This window comes from Colletes gigas, unplaced genomic scaffold (assembly GCF_013123115.1).
Source record: "Colletes gigas isolate AHSC1104 unplaced genomic scaffold, ASM1312311v1 Colletes_gigas_Sc00014, whole genome shotgun sequence".
NCBI lineage: Eukaryota > Metazoa > Arthropoda > Insecta > Hymenoptera > Colletidae > Colletes > Colletes gigas.
The window spans coordinates 5,039,186-5,059,418 of NW_025106643.1; the positions used below are offsets into that span (position 1 = coordinate 5,039,186).

The 20,233-nt window shown below is 33.4% G+C and overlaps 1 protein-coding gene across 2 annotated transcripts in view; it reads right to left on the reverse strand.

Moving 5' to 3' along the window:
- LOC122399692 (glutamate receptor ionotropic, kainate 2-like) overlaps positions 1-20,233 on the reverse strand; it is a 216,108-nt gene that overhangs the window by 62,751 nt on the left and 133,124 nt on the right. For both annotated transcript variants that reach the window (XM_043400571.1, XM_043400572.1), the window contains exons 3-4: positions 11,163-11,318; positions 5,254-5,465 (exon numbers count right to left, since the gene is read on the reverse strand). In XM_043400571.1, the coding sequence (XP_043256506.1) occupies positions 5,254-5,465; positions 11,163-11,318 (368 nt within the window). The remainder of the gene's footprint in view (positions 1-5,253; positions 5,466-11,162; positions 11,319-20,233) is intronic.

Genomic DNA, 20,233 nt, shown 5'->3' on the forward strand with positions numbered 1-20,233 from the left:
CCAACGCTTACCGACCGATAGCCGATTAATCAACCGCTGCCGGTCGGTAAAGTGTTAAAGAAATATCCGCATTTTTTAAAGGGGTGATTTCATCCCCCAAATAAAAATTAAACTATTTTCTTTGCATAGAATTTTCCAAATTTTTCTGAATCTTTGAATTCGCCATATTTCCTTGTAAATAGTGATCGATAGAAATAGATATTTCTATGATTTTGTAATATATTTACATTTGACAAAGTAGATGATCTATTTTCAATTTTTTTTTTTTTATTTTATTTTGAATATTAGTCAGATTTATTCACCCAAGAACAGTGTTCTCCAAACTTTTTTCTTTGTCTCAAAAAAACGTTTATTAGTGTGAAAAAAATTGTAAGTTTAATTGTCTCGACAATGGAGACATCGAATATAATTTTTGAATTTTATCCAAAATATTCAGAATTGGAAAACGTTGGAAACAACTGTTTCAGTAAAATTTGGATAAAATTCCATTAATTTTTGCACAAATTTTTATAGTGGATTTCTTTTCCTTCGCATTTTACACGAATACTTTTTAATGGTGGCCTATGTGCAAAACGTAGCGTTTAAATAGTACGCTCATTAACATTTTTATACCTCTAAATAAAGCCGGAGATATTACACGCTTGATCTCGTAATTTGTAAATGGGAACGGGGAATATACGTCGTAGAGTAATTAGCAAATAAACCATGCAAGTGGATGCACGAAATAACTGTCCGAATTCGTGCGATATTTACACACGAATCGGCTGGAAGTTCTTTTCAAACAAAAACGGAAGCGGTATTTTCTCGTCAAACTACCAATTGTGATTTGTTACAAGATGGTGCCATTCGGTAAAAAACACGATAATTGTCGCGGATTTAGCAAACGGTGTTGAACGTTTCATAATACGCTATTTCGTGTGAAAATCCAAAGGAAAATTCCCACGTTTCTTAGTGAAACTGTGACGTAAAAATCTGAGCGTGAAATTGTTAAAAAAAGATAAAAGCAAGACAGAAGGCAAAGGAGGTTACAGAGACATTTTCGCGTCGCTCGACGAAAGAATTTTCCGATAGAATTGCGATATTTTCCGGATTGAAAATTTTCGAGAAGAAAGAGCATCGAAAACTATTCGTAAGAATCGCATGTAAAAAGAAAAAATGGGTCTTATCAAAGAATTATTTATGTATGTTCTTAACATAGCGTTCGTTATGGTTAAGGAATGGAAAATGGTATAATTATTTCTTCGTTCTTCCTTTAAATTAATGATGGTAAATAGTTAAAGGAAAAAACATTTGAAATAAAATGACATTTTAGGAAACGGAAGTAAATTTTATTCGGCGCCACTGTCGCTACTGTAATTTAAAACAATTAATTTTGTTGGCGCATTGGAAGGATTAAAAAGATAATATATTTAGTATAAACACATAGTAGGAACAATATGTTAGTAATAATCAACGTTAGTAAGATCAAAGTATCATCATTATAACACACATGGCGCATACAGCGCCCAAGCTGAACGATGAGGGCGCCGCCTAGCGGCGGGACTCAATAACACGCGATTTCTTCGTTTGCTTCACGCGCGCGAATTATAACTAGCCTACAAATTTTTTCTTTTTAATTCAGACGAACTCATCATCTTCATAGCTTGAAACATTTTTAAGTTTGTTACATTTGAAGCTTCTAGAAAAATATAATCAAATTTAATAGTTATTCTAAGCATGAAGTGCATTTATGAAAGTTATAAAAACAGAATTTATTACATTCATAACTAATAATAAAGATTGTAAGACGTAGAAAGAATTTTAAAAATTATACATAAAATTATAAATAAAATACAATTTATATGTTTGTGCCAATTTCATTGGAAACAAATTCCATAAGCAGAAAAGAAGAACGTTAAAAGTAATTGCTTGTCTCTTATTAAAAAAAGAATTTTATAAGCATGAAAGAAAATGTCATGCTCGGAAATATAGTCGGAAGTGTAATTTAAAAAGTGTATTTAATAGGACCATGGAAACTTCAGATTCGTTTATATCAAATATAATTCTAAGAAACAGGGTGAAAGAACAGTAATTTGAGAAAATGTAAATTGCTTTGCGAGGTCTTATCGTTATTATGTTTTCCGTCGATTGTAGCTTTACAAGAAACAACTGATAACGAAGAGGATTTCAATAAAGTTTTCTTCAAAATAATCGATAAATAAAGATGCTTTCAATTTTGATTACGAAACGTTTCATTTTTAGAATAATTTTTTTCTATGTAAGTTACTTTAAGTAATCCAATTATATTATAGGAAATAATTAACTTTTAAAAATTCTTAATTTTACCCAAATAATGCTTCTCAAGCCACTGAAGTCTCCACGAAGCTAACGCAAAATTATGTTCAATAGTTAATTTCTCACCGCGGCTATTTTAAATTTAACATTACTTATTAAAGACATTATTTATTAAATAATTTTCTCTTCGTAGTTTCGGTAAAAATCACACAATTAGCTTCGTCGATCTACGAATTGGTACTTAAAAGAAGTTAAAGAATTCGTTTTTCTAAATGTTGACATTTATATTATAAAACATACATTGTCTACTCGAAAGAATGCAACAATATTTTTAGAAGTTAATTTATTACTGTGACAATTTATAATTGAAAGAGGTTGAGAATAATTATATTTTCGGACGCACAGTCTTTACTAATTTTATTCACTTATTTTTTTAATTTTATTTACGAACGCGTTCTATACCACAGTACGTAGGCTTGAACACAATTCGAATTTACGAGTTCGAAAGCACAACGCGTAATTTTATTTATCGTGTACGCGGAAAGAGCGAACCTACCCATCGTTCTAATTACGAAATAAAATTAAAACGCGTAACAATTCTTCCACCCGCGTAGCGAGAGAAGAATTTTAATTAGATTTAATCGATGGTCGTTTAATTTATACCAACGATCGGTTTGTTCTTTCCTCTCTCTCTCTTTCCGCCCCTCTCTGTCTCTCTCGCTCCCCTAAACGCGAAAAGAACAAAAGCTGATCCAGAGGCGTTAGCTCAAGTTTCGTCTGTGATCGTGCTCATTAGCTTCGACTTGCCCGGTTAATGCGCGAACTACTTCAAAATTGCTCGATCCGCCTCGTTAGGCGCGCAATTTAAAATGCATCAGAATGTCACTTCTCCGATGCGTCGCTGCGCCGGGATACGTTCGACACATTTCGAAAAACGACGATGTATTAAGGAGTAAAACCACTGTAAAAACCTGAAATAAAGCGTTTTTTTTGCTATTTTTTTTTTAAATGGATGGAAAAATAAGAAGATAATAATATTCAAGAATGTTGTTAACCATGTTGTTAAGTGCTAAAAAAGAAAATATTTATTCAAAAATAGTGCAAAATGACGATACTGAAGCCATTCTCGCGAGACGCGTTTTGAATTTGAGGCACTCTACGACAAATTTGTATTTGGAAAAAAACAAAAAATTTTCTCTTAATCTACATGAGTACAGCTGGAGAAATACGTAGGGGATTTTTAAAACATTAATTTTTGTGTGATTGGCGAGCATTTGAAATAAAAATAAAAAATAAATAATAAATAAATAAAAAATAAATAAATAATATTTAAATTATATTATCGAAGATCCCCTATGTATTTCTCTAGCTATACTCATGTAGATTAAGAGAAAATTTTTTGTTTTCTTCCAGATACAATTTTTTTTCAAATTCAAAACACGCCTCGTGAGAATGGCTCCCAGCGTCGTTATTTTGCACTATTTTTTAATAAATATTTTTTTTTGTAACACTTAACGACATGGTTAAGAACATTCTTGAATATTATTATCCTCTTATTTTTCCCATCCATTTAAAAAAAAAATAGCAAAAAAACGCTTTATTTCAGGTTTCTACAGTGGTTTTACCCCTAAAATGGGGTACTTTGAAGCGTATAATTATACAGGGTGTTTCATAACAACGATCAGGGACGCTTGGAATCGTGTTACGGTTAAGAAACGGATGAAACTTATAAATAAAATGACAAATCGTATTAATTTCTTAATTAGATGTAACGAGAAGTTATTAACGTTTATTTGGTATTATACCTGTGGCGCTGCTGGTTGAGGGTAGAATCTCGGGAGAATTTCGCAGAAAAGTCGTTCGAGGAACGTATACTATATATAAACCGAGGGGTGAGTCGAGCGCTTGTGAGAGAGCGATCCCTCTGGTGGCGAGCATGGGAGGCGACGCCACAATACCAAAAAACTTTGGTATCGATTTTTAATTATTTTTTTTCTAGGGGAATCTTGAAATTATAACCTCATTCTGAATTAATTTTTAAACAAAATTTTACAATAAGTTTTCGTTGTATAAAAGAAGCAAAACTTAATCTCAATTGATGCATTTTTTCATGAGTTACGATCAATAATGTGAGTGAACTTATTATTTATTTATATACTGTATAAATATGTATTTTCCATTTTTGTTTTTGGGTTATATGAGGTTATAATATCTTCGAAGTTAAGTATCTAACTTGTCGAGACTTTCAAGAATTTCTAATCGAATCTTCAAAAAATTTGAATCTTCATAGAATGTTTTGAATTATCAGATTTAAGGTTGAAATTGATCACATAGGATGCCCCCGAATTGCAGTCTTCGAAAGAGAAATGCAGTCGTGAAACAATGGAAGGAAACATGTCAAAGGCGCATATTTCATGATTGCCATGAGAAAATCGATCTCACTGTGTGTCAATACGGGTCAACCAGCTGTAAAGGGCTGAAATATTATTTTACGTGCATGTGAACAACAGACGCTTCTACAATACATAGACGAAATTATACTATAGGAATAAAATTGCTGCAGTACTACTATTGCGTTCGTTCACGTTCGATCTAAACGCGAAGCCAATTTTCGAAAGTCATATAAAGAATTACACCGGAAACGTAAAATACAAATGTTTTGTATGAAATCACATTTTTTTCAGGAAATAAAACTCTACTCATAGAACAATCATTTTTACCTCCTCTGTTACACTTTCTTTATAAAAAAAAAGGTTATTTAGTAACAAGTATTTTGTATTTCATATAACAAAAAAGTAGATCACTTGCAAACATAAATGATCAGAGTTATCCCCACCAATTCTTAGAAGTCGTTATCAATACATTGTATACATACAAAAATAAGATATTTTCTAAGCATTCTTCCACGTTGCGTTAATTTCTGCACGATTTATTATATTCATGTTTGAAAAAAAAATGGCTACTGTAACTTCCATTTACCTTGCCAATCATCTCGCTATCGGGATATACGTTAATGGTCATCGGTGTCGGATTTTTCGGTTCCTGGTCGACCTGCAGTTCCTCGTTCTGTCGCCATGTAAAATCGATGTGCGGAATATCGAAGCGTGCCGCAGTGCTCGCGACAATTCCGTGGGTGTAGGGACTCACAGGGCCAAAGATCGCCGCCACACCTTCCTGGATGAGCTCACAAGCTGCAACGTTAAGGGTATCTTCCACACTACCAGTTAGGTAAGCTACGTTGTACTAAACACACAAACGAAGCACCCTCGAGACCGGCTGAGGGCGGCCATGTGAGCCGTCGCGAGTAAACGGAGTAATCAGAACCAAGGGGTCGAAATTGCTCGGCGCATCGATTAACTGGAAGGAATGCTTGTCTAATACCGTGACACTATCAACCGTTTGACATTTCTTTCTTGAATAATTAAAATAAATGCGGATGGGTAATCTATTGGGTTGTCCGGAAAGTTCGTGTCGAATTTGAAGGAAAATTGAAAGCCAGAAAAAATTATATAGGTGCCATTCTGTTCTACAACCGTTCTCCACCTTTCAGGCAACTTGAAAATTCCGTCCTTCCAGAATTTCTCAGGTTTTTCACTGAAAAACTACATGATTTTTTATATCAACCAAAGAATTGAAGTTTTTTCCATTAAGGGAATTTTGTACTGATCGAAATAGGTAGAAATCAGAGGGTGCGAGGTCTGGTGAATACGGTGGATGGGGTAGAACATTTCAACCGAACTCCAACAACTTTTGTCGAGTCACCAAAGATACATGAGGCCGCGCATTGTCCTGATGAAAGACGACGCCCTTCCGATTCGCTATTTCTGGACGTTTTTGTTCAATTGCTGCCTTTAATTTGTCTAATTGGGAACAATACTTCTCTGAATTTATTGTCTCATTATTTGGTAAAAGCTCATAATACAGAATCCCTTTCCAATCCCATACAGACACGGAGCATGACCTTCTTTGGTTGAAGACCGGCTTTTGGGGTGGGTAGAGGTGGTTCATTCCGCTTTCCCCAAGATCTTTTTCGTTCCACATTGTTATAAATGATCCACTTTTCATCCCCCGTCACCACTTGCTCCAAAAAATGATGTCTCCTCGTTACCTTTATAGAGCAAGTCGCAAATGGAAATGCGATCCATTAGATTTTTCTCCGTTAAATCGTGGGGAACCCATACGTCAAAGCTGTTTATCTAACCAAGCTTCATAAAATGGTCGTGGATGGTGGATTTTGACATATTTAACATTTCTGCTGATTTACAAGTCGTATAGCGTGGGTTGGTCTCGATGAGTATTTTAATCTCATTTTCATCAGTGGTGGGGGGCCTCCCGGGTGTTCTTGGTCTTCAAAGTTGAAATCACCAGTTTTAAACCTAGCAAACCACTTACGCACAGTTCTTTCAGCTACAGCACTTTCGTCATAAACAACGCATATTTTGTTTGTCGCTTGTATGGCATTTTTGCCTTTCCGGTAAAAGAAAAGCATTAAATGCCTAAAATGCACTTTGTTTCCTTCTATATTGAACGGCGTATAAAACTCACAAAAATTAACCCATCGTAACCAAATTTTTTTCCAAATATGCCTGAAGTACCGTCTTTTACAGTATGTATGCGTGCCATTTGTTTTCAATCGTTCTGATATATTCAGACCTGTCTTTACGCCACCTACCAAAAATCGACACGAACTTTCCGGACAACCCAATACATTTATCTCTTTTCCTTTCGTAATTACTCGTAGAAGCTAGGCAGGGTGTGTGTAATTTCGTAAATTTACATATAAATTGTGACAAACGTACGGAAAATTTGTCAAACTTTGCGAAAACATACATTTTATCAATTCATAACAAACGTCAGAAATTGTATAGCGAATGTATGTATGAAACAGTTGTAAATTTTTATTGGATATTATTTTTAACTTTTTCGTTAGAATTGATTTACAATTACAAATGTAATTGTATAACGTCCGTTTGGTAAATCGCGTCCTTCTCATTTTGTTTCGGTTAAACGTTTTTTCCGAGGTTTTCAGTATCGAGCTGATTGATTTGAGTGAACTTTCTATAGTAATTCAACAAGTATAATTTTAACCATAAAAATTACTTATAATTAATACGAGATAAACATTCACTTACTCAAATACGGTGCATCTTCCTTTAAAAATAAAAGAACATTCATTAATTTGCTTTTACGTTTCTTGTATTAATGTACTTATTAATTCCATACGATACTGGCTTCTACTGTTTCAAAATGGCTGGCACAGCAATTTAACACTAAACCTACCGCGACCGGTCGAATGACGTTTTTAAAATTTCGTTTAGAATTTCTAACACACAATATTATTTTAGCGCCATTTATACTCACAAACAGTTCCACAAGAGCGTGTCGTTCCTAATTTTATCACTAGACGACGCTTCTGTTAATCGGTTAATTCAACTGTTTAAAGACTTGGCTTCAATGCTTTGAGGTTAAATCAGTAGTGTGTCCAAATTGACCAGTAATTAAACTAAGTTATCGATTTTATTATTCGACGCAGATTTGATTTATTGCTAAATGTACATAAAAAGAAAAATTTTCATGAAATTTCGTCCAAATTTATTTTTATATAATTCAAATTATAAACTTAAAAAACTAAAACTTCATTTTTCCCACATAAGAAACCAATCTTAATATTATGTATATCTAAAATTATTAATGAAAAAAACAAATAAAATTAAACTTTTATATATATTGTTATGCATACATATACATACATATCTTACTCGACTTTCTTACATTGTTTACAAATTATTTTAGTCTGAAATGTACATTTCCTGCATAGATATTTTTCGCACTTCCAGACAGATTTTTATTGCTTTATAATTTTTACAAAATTTTATTTGATTGTTTTTCGCACGAACGAATCTGAACTTGTGGACGATGTTGATAGAAGCTGTTTTTCTAGCGATTTTTTATATGCAGCGCCGAGCTCTGAAACTAACTGGAATAAAAATTCCTGCCTCGAAATGTTTTCACCCGTTTCTTTATACAAAATCCAGGCATTTATTCCAGCCGGGTCCAAAATGTTAAAAAATATCTGAAGTGGCCACTTACTAAACGCTCTTCTTCTGTATCCGTTACTTCTTTTAGGCATTTTGTAATTTTGACACGCTTTGACATTTTTAGGGTAAATATCTACCACAGAATATTACACTATGTAAGGAATAAAAAAGGGACCGCCTTTTCTAAGTGTTCTGTATCTGAGGTTGGAACGAACTGGTTGCGATGACTATTTTGCTTGACAAGATCAATTGACAAGATCAATATCGTATCAGTGTCTTATAAGAAAGCCAATCAAGGATCTGGTAAATGTAAATTGACGATAAAAGGAATAAAACATAGCAGTAATGTTCTTAACGATTAAAACGTAAGATTAAAATACCTGTAATTGGAAAAGTTGAGTATGTACTCTTGTAGGTGAATGTTTTTCTTATGGCGTGATTTTTTTTAAACATTAATGTGTATATTGAATAAGTGATGCAGGAAATATTAGTATTTTTTGTTTACGTTTTATTAATGAGTATGGAAAAAAATGCTAGTACTAATTATTAATTTGAATCATATTTTACTAAAGAAGTAGGCGATTTTGATTTTAAATCCCACATTTTAGAATCTGTAAATGGACATCATTATTATTCTGAAATTCAAATATTACGGTACTTGGACGATTTTTCGAAAAAATGATGTTCCTAAAATATGATACATTTTTATCATTTTGATCGCCAATAGAGAGATTGGTTTAGTTCGCTTTAATGATGAATGTCGGTCAAATAATCTGAAACTCGAACAATAGTAAGAGATAATGTCATTAAGTATAAGATAATTGTTATTAATGCCCTTAGCACATCCCAGCAATACATTTCTTTATTACCGACCCAATAAAACATTGATACTAAATAAGTACTGGATATAAAATAAGAAATAGAACATTCAATTTTATTTCAAAAGGAACCCCTGTAACTATATTAAATATAATTTTTTTTAGTGTCCCGTAAGCATATGCTTATTTTTCTTATTGGTTAATTGAGTCCTTGGTTACAAATTTTAATTATGAAGAAAGCAGTCTCGTTACTTTGGGAACGGACCACGCACAGAAGTGGACAAAAGATTAAACGAAAATGCAAAAATTGTTTATTATTTACGAAAACATAAGTACAGTGTTCTTCTTTGATAATAAAATGATATTTTGTTCTTAAACATATTGAATGAAATATGACAAATATAGAAAGGGAACGAATGTATATCATACTTTCATGAACAAAAGCTTTATAAGGGAGTGTCTTTAGTGTAAAATACATAAAATTTTCATTTTGTTGTTCAAAGTCTACTATTTTATATGACCTTAGCACATTTTTTTGGCATCTAATCTGTTAATTTTCCCAATGATCTGCAACAATATTACTCCAAATCGTTTTTACTGTACAGTAGAGATTGTTAAAATGTTTTGGCCTTTGTACTATTATCTTTACTAAACTTCACAAGTTTTTTATTAATAGAAAGGTATATTTTTTTCCGAAGAAGTTTTCCACCACGTGGACTGTGTTTTCTGAAAAGATACTAACTTGTCCAGTATTCACAAACTTCGGCAAATGCAAGTCGCATTTTTTACCTAGTACTACTAGCTCCTGCGGTCAACGACCTTTACATGACCGTAGTAAGAATGTAAACAAACGGTTCGAACCCTTATATCTCTGGAACTAGCCACCGCATCGACGCGAAACTAAAATCATCATATTTCCGAAAGTAATTGAGCTATCGACTTGTTCGAACGCTCATTTTAAAGGGGATTTCATCCTCTATCCAATGGCTATACCAGCTACTATAATTATTGCTGTCTTCTAAGTTCATTTTCACATTTCCTTTGACGCTACATATTCAAAGTAGTTCCAGCACTTCCTATTGATCATACTGCTGTGCCATAAAACTGGATCATAAATTGTTTATTTAATTGAAAATGAGTTTAAATTTGTATACAGGGTGTTTGCATAATTACTATGCCATTTTTCGTAAATAATTGTTTTCTCTGAAATTAACTACGATACCGGCTTGAAAGAAAATTTGTTTTTAAAAGCGTTTTATCTTCTATCTGATGAAAAATACTAATTTACTAATACTATTAAAGGAATAATGCACGTTTAGAGTAAAAGTATTGAATATTTTTGTGCAGGTTCTTAGAATTCAATGCTTTAAGAATAACTATGCGACATAAAAGAGAAGGATATCTTACGAATGAACATCCAAACACAACTTTCATTATAAATGTATGTTGCCTCGTAAAAAAGAAAAAGGAAGACTGATCATTTAACCGATCATGGTAGGAATGAGTATATGTACATGAAGTGCCGGTAGGTTTAGTGTTAATACGTTTTGTTTACTTTATATATTAATTAATTACCTCTATATTCCACTTGGACAGAAAGAAAGTTTTTCTCCGAGCATAAAATCCCGCCTCGACGCGAAGGCGAAAGAAGTTCGTCCGTTCGACGAGGTTTTACTGTCCGGCCGCCATCTTGCCGCGAAGGACTTAACGCTAAATTTATCACGATACGGAGACAACTGGCGTCGAAGCCCACGGCGCCGGACGATCGTGAGAAAACCGTAACAAACGAGATTGTTATTTTCCCCCGATACTGTTCGCTGGTAATTGACACTCGCATTTCCTTCCGACACCCGTACAATTAATCAAGACGCGACGTCGAAGTTTCTCGGTCGAATGGCCGCCAGTCGCCTCCGTCTATGCGCACCGTTAATTAGTTCATTAGTTGTTTTAATCCCTCCGTCGTGGTTGATTTTGCTTCTCCCATCCGGCGTTCCTAAACTATTTAGAAGCTGTACCGAGTATTCGTACGAACCTGCGGCGGCGGTCCTGAAGCTGTCTGTATTAACATCCACCATCTTGATGACGTACTGCAACTCGAACGTGGGCGCAACGTGTTCGATCTTCGACTCGCCTACAGCCCTTTCAAACGCAGCCCTGATCTCCTCGTCACCCGTGTGAAAGATTGCGCCTGATAAGAATAAAAAATGCGACTTATTAGTTGGCAATCTTATCAAACATACTTCGAGTTGCTCGAGAACTTTTCCGAATGTCGAACGACGCGGGCTCCGGGGTTCTCGCGCGGGTAATTCGAGTTTAATTAGATACCGACGAAACGCTGTACGGAATTCGACTGACAATAGCTCGAACGAACTTATCCCTAATTCTAGCGGAATGTGACTTCAAGTCACGTACCAAGTTTCTGCAACTATAGGATCTTTAAGCAAATACATATAGGATCCATAGTGCATAGTTTTGTTCATCCTCTGCGGCTCTTGGTGTATCTAGTTGGCAGAATACGACTTGTGAACATTTTTTACTTTTCGAGTGTAGAGCTCGGAATTACAAACCTTCGCTCTTCGTTTTCAACCGAGTCGTCAAAGGAACGAGATAGGACAGATTCTCTGGATTCCTAGCCACATTTCACGGTAAGGATTTTGCTTCCTGGTTACTCTTATTGATAGACTTTAGTGATCTACTTCTTTGGGGTCAGTATAGATGGGACTGCAGGAGAGAAAAATTCTCAAAAATGGCGTTTCACTAAACGTTCTTTCCACCGGATAGCGGCATTAGTGTATTTGGTTTATTTCGTACATGTGTACTAATAACATTTTATGTGTTATTAAGTTATAAAATATGAGGATTTGAGCCCCCCCATTGACCAAGAAAATTATTGTAAGATTTATTGAGAATATGATACAGAAAAACTTGATACAAAAAGTACACGTGCTGATGCTCTCTTCAGTCGTTTCCAGAATAGGAAACGGAAGTAGGTGGAACATACGACGAGCAAAACTTATATACATATATACATATACATATATAAAATGCTGGCAATTTGAAAACTTTGCTGCGTATTGGGGAAAGTAAAAAGTTACTAGCAGTAGAAGAGTTATTTGTAAGACATCGTTTACATCGTTCAACTCCAACAAAAATATATTATTTTTATTATAGTGTAATAACCACGAGCTTTCTAGGTTCTTAATCCTCAATTCACCTTATTGATCGCGCTAAAAACATTATTCTTTGGTCACTCAAAAATAGCAGCGTACACTCGTCCGTATCATAAATTTTTAGAAATCCTAACATCTTCTAAATCCACTACGGGTGTAAAATACATACAGGGTGTTCAGCCACCCCTGGGAAAAATTTTAATGGGAGATTCTAGAGACTAAAATAAGACGAAAATCAAGAATATCAATTTTCTGATTGAGGCTTCGTTAAAAAGTTATTAACGTTCAAAGTTCCGCATGTAGAACGCCAATTTTTCCACCTACTTGAATTTTTTTTTCGAAAGTGCGTAAGAATTCGGGGGTATGTCTGTTGGCCAAAAATGTTTGTAATTGACCTCCACAACTAAAAATAATTTTTCCAGAACGATTTGAACATTTTTTTTCGCCGAAAAATTTAGGCACCTACCCCCTGTCGGTTTTTCTTAAAAATACGTTTTGCATTTTTAGTAATGTTGTTTGACGCTTTATAGAAAAGTTGTCTAATACTTTTTTGTAGGTATCCATGAACTTTACTTCTCCCCAAAATTTCAATGAAATTTGTTCACTATTTTAGGAGTTATGACTGTTTGAAAATTGTACCACTTTTATGGGGTTATTCTCATTTTACGGGATTATGGAACAACTTTTCGAATAGTTTTGGAATTTGTACATATCCTCCACTACAATGCGCGTTGTTTGCCGTTTGAAACATTAAAATCCTCCAATCCGTTCAGAAGTTATGAAGTTTTAAACATACGCATGAAATTACGGGGTAACATTTCTGGCCAGTCATTATATTTTCGGGAGTATGTGTATTCATCACAAATGATTGTAATTGAAATACATACATTATAGTGAAATACATACGGGGTGTTCGTCCACCCTTGGGAAAAATTTTAATGGGAGATTCTAAAGACCAAAATAAGACGAAAATCAAGAATATCAATTTGCTGATTGAGGCTTCGTTAAAGAGTTTTTAACGTTTAAAGTGCAATCTCCGAACAGCTGTGCGCGCGCAGAAGGTTACAGCAGACCAGTGCCAGTGGTTCTCGCGCAAACGACGAACTGGTGGTCGTTGACTGCTGGAGAGCATAAAATGTGTGTTCCGTATCACAAATCCAACACGAAATTGACTGTCTACGGCGTTTATATCCTTGTACAAATACAAACTAGTTTAATTGTTCTTTATTTGTTTTTAGGGAGGGTTTGTTTTAATAATTATTCACAATTAGTGAATCGTTATCGTTTTCGATATAGCAACAAATAGATTCGCTTAGACATGCTTCATTGTAGTTGTAGACTCGGGTAACCACTAGCACTGGCCTGCCGCAACTTTCTGCGCGTGCGCAGCTGTTCGCAGATTGCTGTTCAACAGACGGAACTTTAAACGTTAATAACTTTTTAACGTAGCCTCAATCAACAAATTAGTAGTCTTGATTTTCGTATTATTTTGGTCTCTAGAATCTCCCATTAAAATTTTTCCCAGGGGTGGCCGAACACCCTGTATAGACTTAAAATATGTGACGATTTTTATAACAATAAAACTAAGATCGAAACTCACAAAGGAAGTTTGTGACCAATTTTAGTGACGAATAGAATGCTAATTTTAATTTTTAAACAAAGTTTGATACAATTTTCTACCCGTGTACGAACTCCGTTGACTGATTTACGCCGATTTTTCTGAAACTTTAGACAAATATACACTAAATCTACTGAAGAATTTGGCGAAAATTTGGCAAATTTGGCAAAAAATTAACCATTTTATCAAAATTATTATATATTATATATTACAATTTTTCCCAGGGGTGGCCAAATACCCTGTATATTATTAAATTACAAAATGCGTGATACAGTTCTATAAACTTGGCACGTGACCCTAAGCTACATTCTAGTTGGATTTCAGTTAATCATATTCGATTTAAGTATTGAAAATAACTCTGACTAATTCTAATATTGGAATAGCCCAAAAAAGTTTTTATTCGTGTAATAAGTGGAAATAAACTGTGATATACCAGGAGTATATATAGTGCAGTGTAATAAAATATGAAATACTGCCCAAGTTTAAAATTGTCAAATACAGCACACTATAATGTATGTATGCTACAGTAAAAATGATTTATTTATTGATTATCAGAGTTTTCAAAGTATTTAGTTACAATCTTTCTTCGAATAATTCCTTATACTCAACAAATAAAAGATTCAAATAACTAATATCAATTTAAAAAAAGAATAACGAAACTTTAAATTAATTATAGTAACGAAAGCTTTTTATTTAAAAATTTTAAACGCAGAAATTCTCTTTACTTTTTTAGGGGAGAAGTATTTCGAATCGTTCAGTTTGAAACTCTCAATGACTACATTAATTTAGTTTTTAATTAACAAATAGATTCGCTTAGACATGCTTCATTGTAGTTGTAGACTCGGGTAACCACTAGCACTGGCCTGCCGCAACTTTCTGCGCGTGCGCAGCTGTTCGCAGATTGCTGTTCAACAGGCGGAACTTTAAATGTTAATAACTTTTTAACGAAGCCTTAATCAACAAATTGGTACTCTTGATTTTCGTATTATTTTGTTCTCTAGAATCTCAAGAACGTTTTATCTTCTATCCGATGAAAATGACAAATGTACTAATACTATTAAAGGAATAATGCACGTTTAGAGTAAAGGTATTGAATATTTTTGTGCAGGTTCTTAGAATTCAATGCTTTAAGAAAAACTATGCGACATAAAAGAGGATATTTTACGAATAAACATTAAAACACAACTTTCTTTACATTAATTTATTGATTATCAGAGTTTTCAAAGTATTTAGTTACAATCTTTCTTCGAATAATTCCTTATACTCAACAAATAAAAGATTCAAATAACTAATATCAATTAAAAAAAAGAATAACGAAACTTTAAATTAATTATAGTAACGAAAGCTTTTTATTTAAAAATTTTAAACGCAGAAATTCTCTTTACTTTTTTAGGGGAGAAGTATTTCGAATCGTTCAGTTTGAAACTCTCAATGACTACATTAATTTAATAACGATTGTTTGACGTTAATATCGTGTAAATGGAATATCTATAATATTGTAAATATATCATATCCAGTACAACGACAATTATCCAAATTGATAGGGAGACAAATTCATTATTCGTTGAAATGAGAAATGGGCAGGCGAAAGCTTAATATATGTGGAATTTTAAACTTTAAATTAAAACGTATGAAATTTAATTATGGAAAATGAAGGTTATTCATATATTTCTGCTGTTGTTAAAATACGTAATATCTTTCTGACTCAAAATTAATAGAATGTACATATAAACAGTTAAACGTACTTTTTTATACGAAACTATTAGCGTTATTTGCATATCATTAGTGATTTAATATTCGTCAAATAAAATTAGAAAACGAAATGGAATTATTTTAAATTAAATTTGCAAAAACAATTTTGAATTCAATCTTCAGATTTATTTATTTCGTTAAAATTTTTTGGTGGAATAAAAGCTGGAAACAGATTATTCATTATTTATTATTCATTATTCGCATAAAATTTTGCATCAAACTGTTTTCACTCGCCTAACATATATAAAATTTATATTTGAGTGATTTCTGTATCACAGGTCTTAATTATTCATAAAAAGTGTCCATTTGAACAAAATATTTTGCAAAATGTTATTATTCGCTAGGTGGAACAATTGGGAGAAATTCCTTTGTCAGTTACGAAGATGTGTGTTCAGCGAGACAGTCAAATTGGTTATTATACGTAATGCGTTGCACTGGATTCCCCTGTTCGATTATTTTAGTGTGTAATTATTCAATTATTTCAGATTTAATTTAATTTCGCGTTTTGCGGCCTCGTTGATAATCTGGTATTCTGTGAGTTGCCACGCGACAATAGATTACTGAGTTCCGAAGTCAGTGCATTGAACGTCGAAAACAATTCAAAGACAAGGTAATTGTCGTACGCCGCGATGATCAATGCAAATGGAAGAACAATCAAGCTGATTGTAACGTGTAGAGGAAGCAAGATCGATGCGTGAGCAGTTAACGAGAAGGTAATGCGGATGGTTAGAGACGCTTGAGGCGGTCTTTGACTAATTCTAAGATTATACGTTTCACTAGATAAAAAGCTTTGACGATAAAATAGAAGAAGAAATATAACGAATACACTTATATTTATTATACATATAATCGTAGTAATATCTTGTGAAATAAATGTTTCGAAATATAATAAAAATTAAAACTATTGTAATTCACAACAGAATCTCCACGACTGGCATACATCGATTTTTATGAAAATTTGTATAAATGTTCATTTGATCTATCTAAAAATTGAGATCTAATTTATAATGTTATTTAAATGAATAATGTCGTCCTCTGGGTGCGCAATCGAATCTTTGATCTATAATAGACCACCGATTCTATTTATTGAACTATATAACAATATTCTACAAAATGTTAAGTTACAGAAACCCATAAAAAACATTGTTTTGAAACAATTCGCTTGATCTAAAAATTTTTTGATAAATTATGTAAAATTTTTAATTTTCGCTTTTTCAAAATTTAAACTACTGTTTCTCCGTATTTATAACTATTAGAACGTTGTTTTTTAATATTGACAAATGAAAACTCACGAAGAAATGTATTTTCTCAATTTGTTAAAACCAGGTTTTTAATGCATTATCTGTATTTTGGTGAAGAATATGTAGAAAATCTAAAAATATTCGAAAAGTTAGAGCTCGTAGGTAACTACAAAAAAGTATTAGACAACTTTTCTGTAGGACGTCAAACAAAATTATTAAAAATCAAAAACGAATTTTTAAGAAAAATCGACCAGGGGGTGGTAGGTGCCGAAATATTTCGACGAAAAAATAATTTTAAATTGTTCTAAAAAAATTATTTTTGGTTGCAGGGGTCAATTACAATCATTTTTGGTCAATTCAAATGCTCCCGAAATCCTACGCACTTTCGAGAAAAAAATTCGAGTAGATGAACAAATTTCATTAATAATCTTTTTAAAAATTTTTTGATAAATTATATAAAATTTTTACTTTTCGATTTTTCAAAATTTAAACTGCTGTTTCTCCGTATTTATAACTATTAGAACGTTGTTTTTTAATATTGACAAATGAAAACTCACAACGAAATATATTTTTTCAATTTGTTAAAACCAGGTTTTTAATGCATTATCTGCATTAATTAAAAATATTCTGTATTTTAATGAAAAAAGATTATTTCCTTTTTACCGTAGTAGAAACGCGGAATTTAGCAATTTTATTTGTGAGTTTGAAGTCAACAAGATTTTAACATTTTTATTAACTTCAAGAAATTTGTGAAAATGACCAGAAAGATATGTGCCCTTTTAATCCTCAAACATTGTAGTTAAACAAACTGCAAAGATTAGCTACGCTAAGCTACGATCTGGGATATACATAATTCATATTTACAGGCGCAAACTATACCACAGATGCAGGGGATGCGCGAAAAGTCAGTATTATTCTTATAATACTAATAAACCAAAAATCACAAATAGACAATTTTTGTATGTATTTAAAACCTAATTTTTTAATAAGTAATGCATAAACATATTTCTTAAGTATGTAATTTTATTAATGAAAGAATTTATCATGCATTTTTAATTGGAATTCTTTTTCAATGCTGATTAAGATATTAGAAATCATATACAGTAAACTTTAATATTGACTAATAATAAAATACGATCTATAATATCACTCCAAGTATCGTATTGCAAAATGTCATACTAAAAGAAAGTTTCACGTTAATTGTTTTATCCAGTGAAAAGTTATAAAAATAAATTAAACTAAAATTGTTAAAGATGTGGTTGATTTTCATTAAATTTTTATTAAGTTCGACACTACTTAAAATAATAGGTATATGCAGGGTGTTCGGCCACTCCTGGGAAAAATTTTAATGGGGAATTTTAGAGGCCAAAATAAGGCGAAAACCAAGAATACCAATTTGTTGATGGAGGCTTTGTTAAAAAGTTATTAACAATTAAATTTAAAAATTTCAAATCGCTCTGGAAAAATTCTTTTCGGTTGTAGGGGTCAATTACAATAATTTTTGGTGAATAGATATACCCCCCAAATCCTACCCACTTTTTAGAAAAAAATTCGAGAAGGTGTGAAATCTTTGCGACGGGGGAAAAAATTTCAAATCGTTTTGGAAAAATTCTTTTTGGTTGCGGGGGTCAATTACAATCATTTTTGGTGAATAAACATACCCCCCAAATCCTACCCACTTTCTAGAAAAAAATTCGAGAAGGTGTGAAATCTTTGTGACGGGAAAAAAAATATCAAATCGTTTCGGAAAAATTCTTTTTGGTTGCGGGGGTCAATTACAATCATTTTTGGTGAATAGACATACCCCCAAAATCCTACCCACTTTCTAGAAAAAAATTCGAGAAGATGTGAAATGTTTGCGATAGAAAAAAAAATTTCAAATAGTTTTGGAAAAAATTCTTTTCAGTTGCGGGGTTTAATTACAATCATTTTTGGTGAATAGACATACCCCCGAAATCTTGCGCATTTTCGAGAAAAAAATTCAGTACGGGCGGAACTTTAAACGTTAATAACTTTTTAACGAAGCCTCCATCAACAAATTAGTATTCTTGATTTTCGTCTTATTTTGGCTTCTAGTATCGCTCATTAAAATTTTTTCCAGGAGTAGCCGAACACTCTGTATACATGAAACATGAGTTACTAACCAAAAATTATTCACAAATATGCACGTCTATATAATAAAATAAAGAAATATATAATTGATAAATTTTCGAAGGACTATTTATGTCAAAAGTCTAACAAAGTAGCAGCACAGGTTTTATTATTTTTCTATTTCATTATGTGGGTGTTTGTAAATAACATTCATTTATTATACCAAATGTACAAACGCTTGCAACAGGATGGGGGTCTTAACCTACATCGACGTCCAATTTCTGAAGAGGACCCAAAGCAAAGGTCAATATTCATTCAGCTAAGTAACCTTCTCTTACAACATCAACCGAGCTTTACGGGGGCAGAAGAAAATAAGGTGAAGTTTCCCTTCGTGTACATTAATTCCACTTTCATCCGTCTTGTCTCGCATACCGGCAACAACAATATTTTAAAGAAATAACGAGACTTCGTCTCGACGTTTCCTTGGTAAATAAAGTAAGAGAAAAAAAAAGAAATAAAGAAAAATGAAACGTTAGTCGTGCCAGGCGTCGCGGCGGTTTCGATAACAGTTCCCTCTTCGGGCTTATTACGAAGCGAAGAATACGGGAATCGACCGAATGATTCCATCGGTCCTGCCACCTTTTGTATCAATGGGATGGATCTTAAAGCGGCGGATATTATTGCCGCCAACGTTTCCATTTCCTCCGACAAAACCTGTCGCTGAGGTACTCTCGGTTACCGAGGCGCGGAGAGGAAGTTGGCTGGCCGAGACGCGGCTACAATCAGCAGGGTGCGAATGGAACGATTTAACACGAATTAGCCCCGGGTAACGTACACAGAAACGTTAAGTGGTTAGACGGGATAAATTCAAACTTCACCGTTATTGCCGATCCCGGGAACCGTTTTCGCGCGCATCGTTGGATTCTCGACGGAAGAAAGCGATTTTCGCCCTGCCGCGGCGAGAGATTGTGCAATTTCACCCGAGCTACCTACCTCGTTTCGTTGCGATTTCGGCCAATCTTTCGCTACCACTCTCCGGCGAATACCAAGGTAAACAGCTCAAAATATTCGCCAAAGTAATCGTCATCGAATGTCAGGTGAACGTTTTTCAAGGCTGGCTTTACGATAAGAATACTTCAGGAATGGGCAAATGGTGACTAAAAAAAGTAGAATTTGAGATATTTTTCTTGTTCTTCCTGAGGGGTTTACGTTGCATCGACTATGGGGTCAT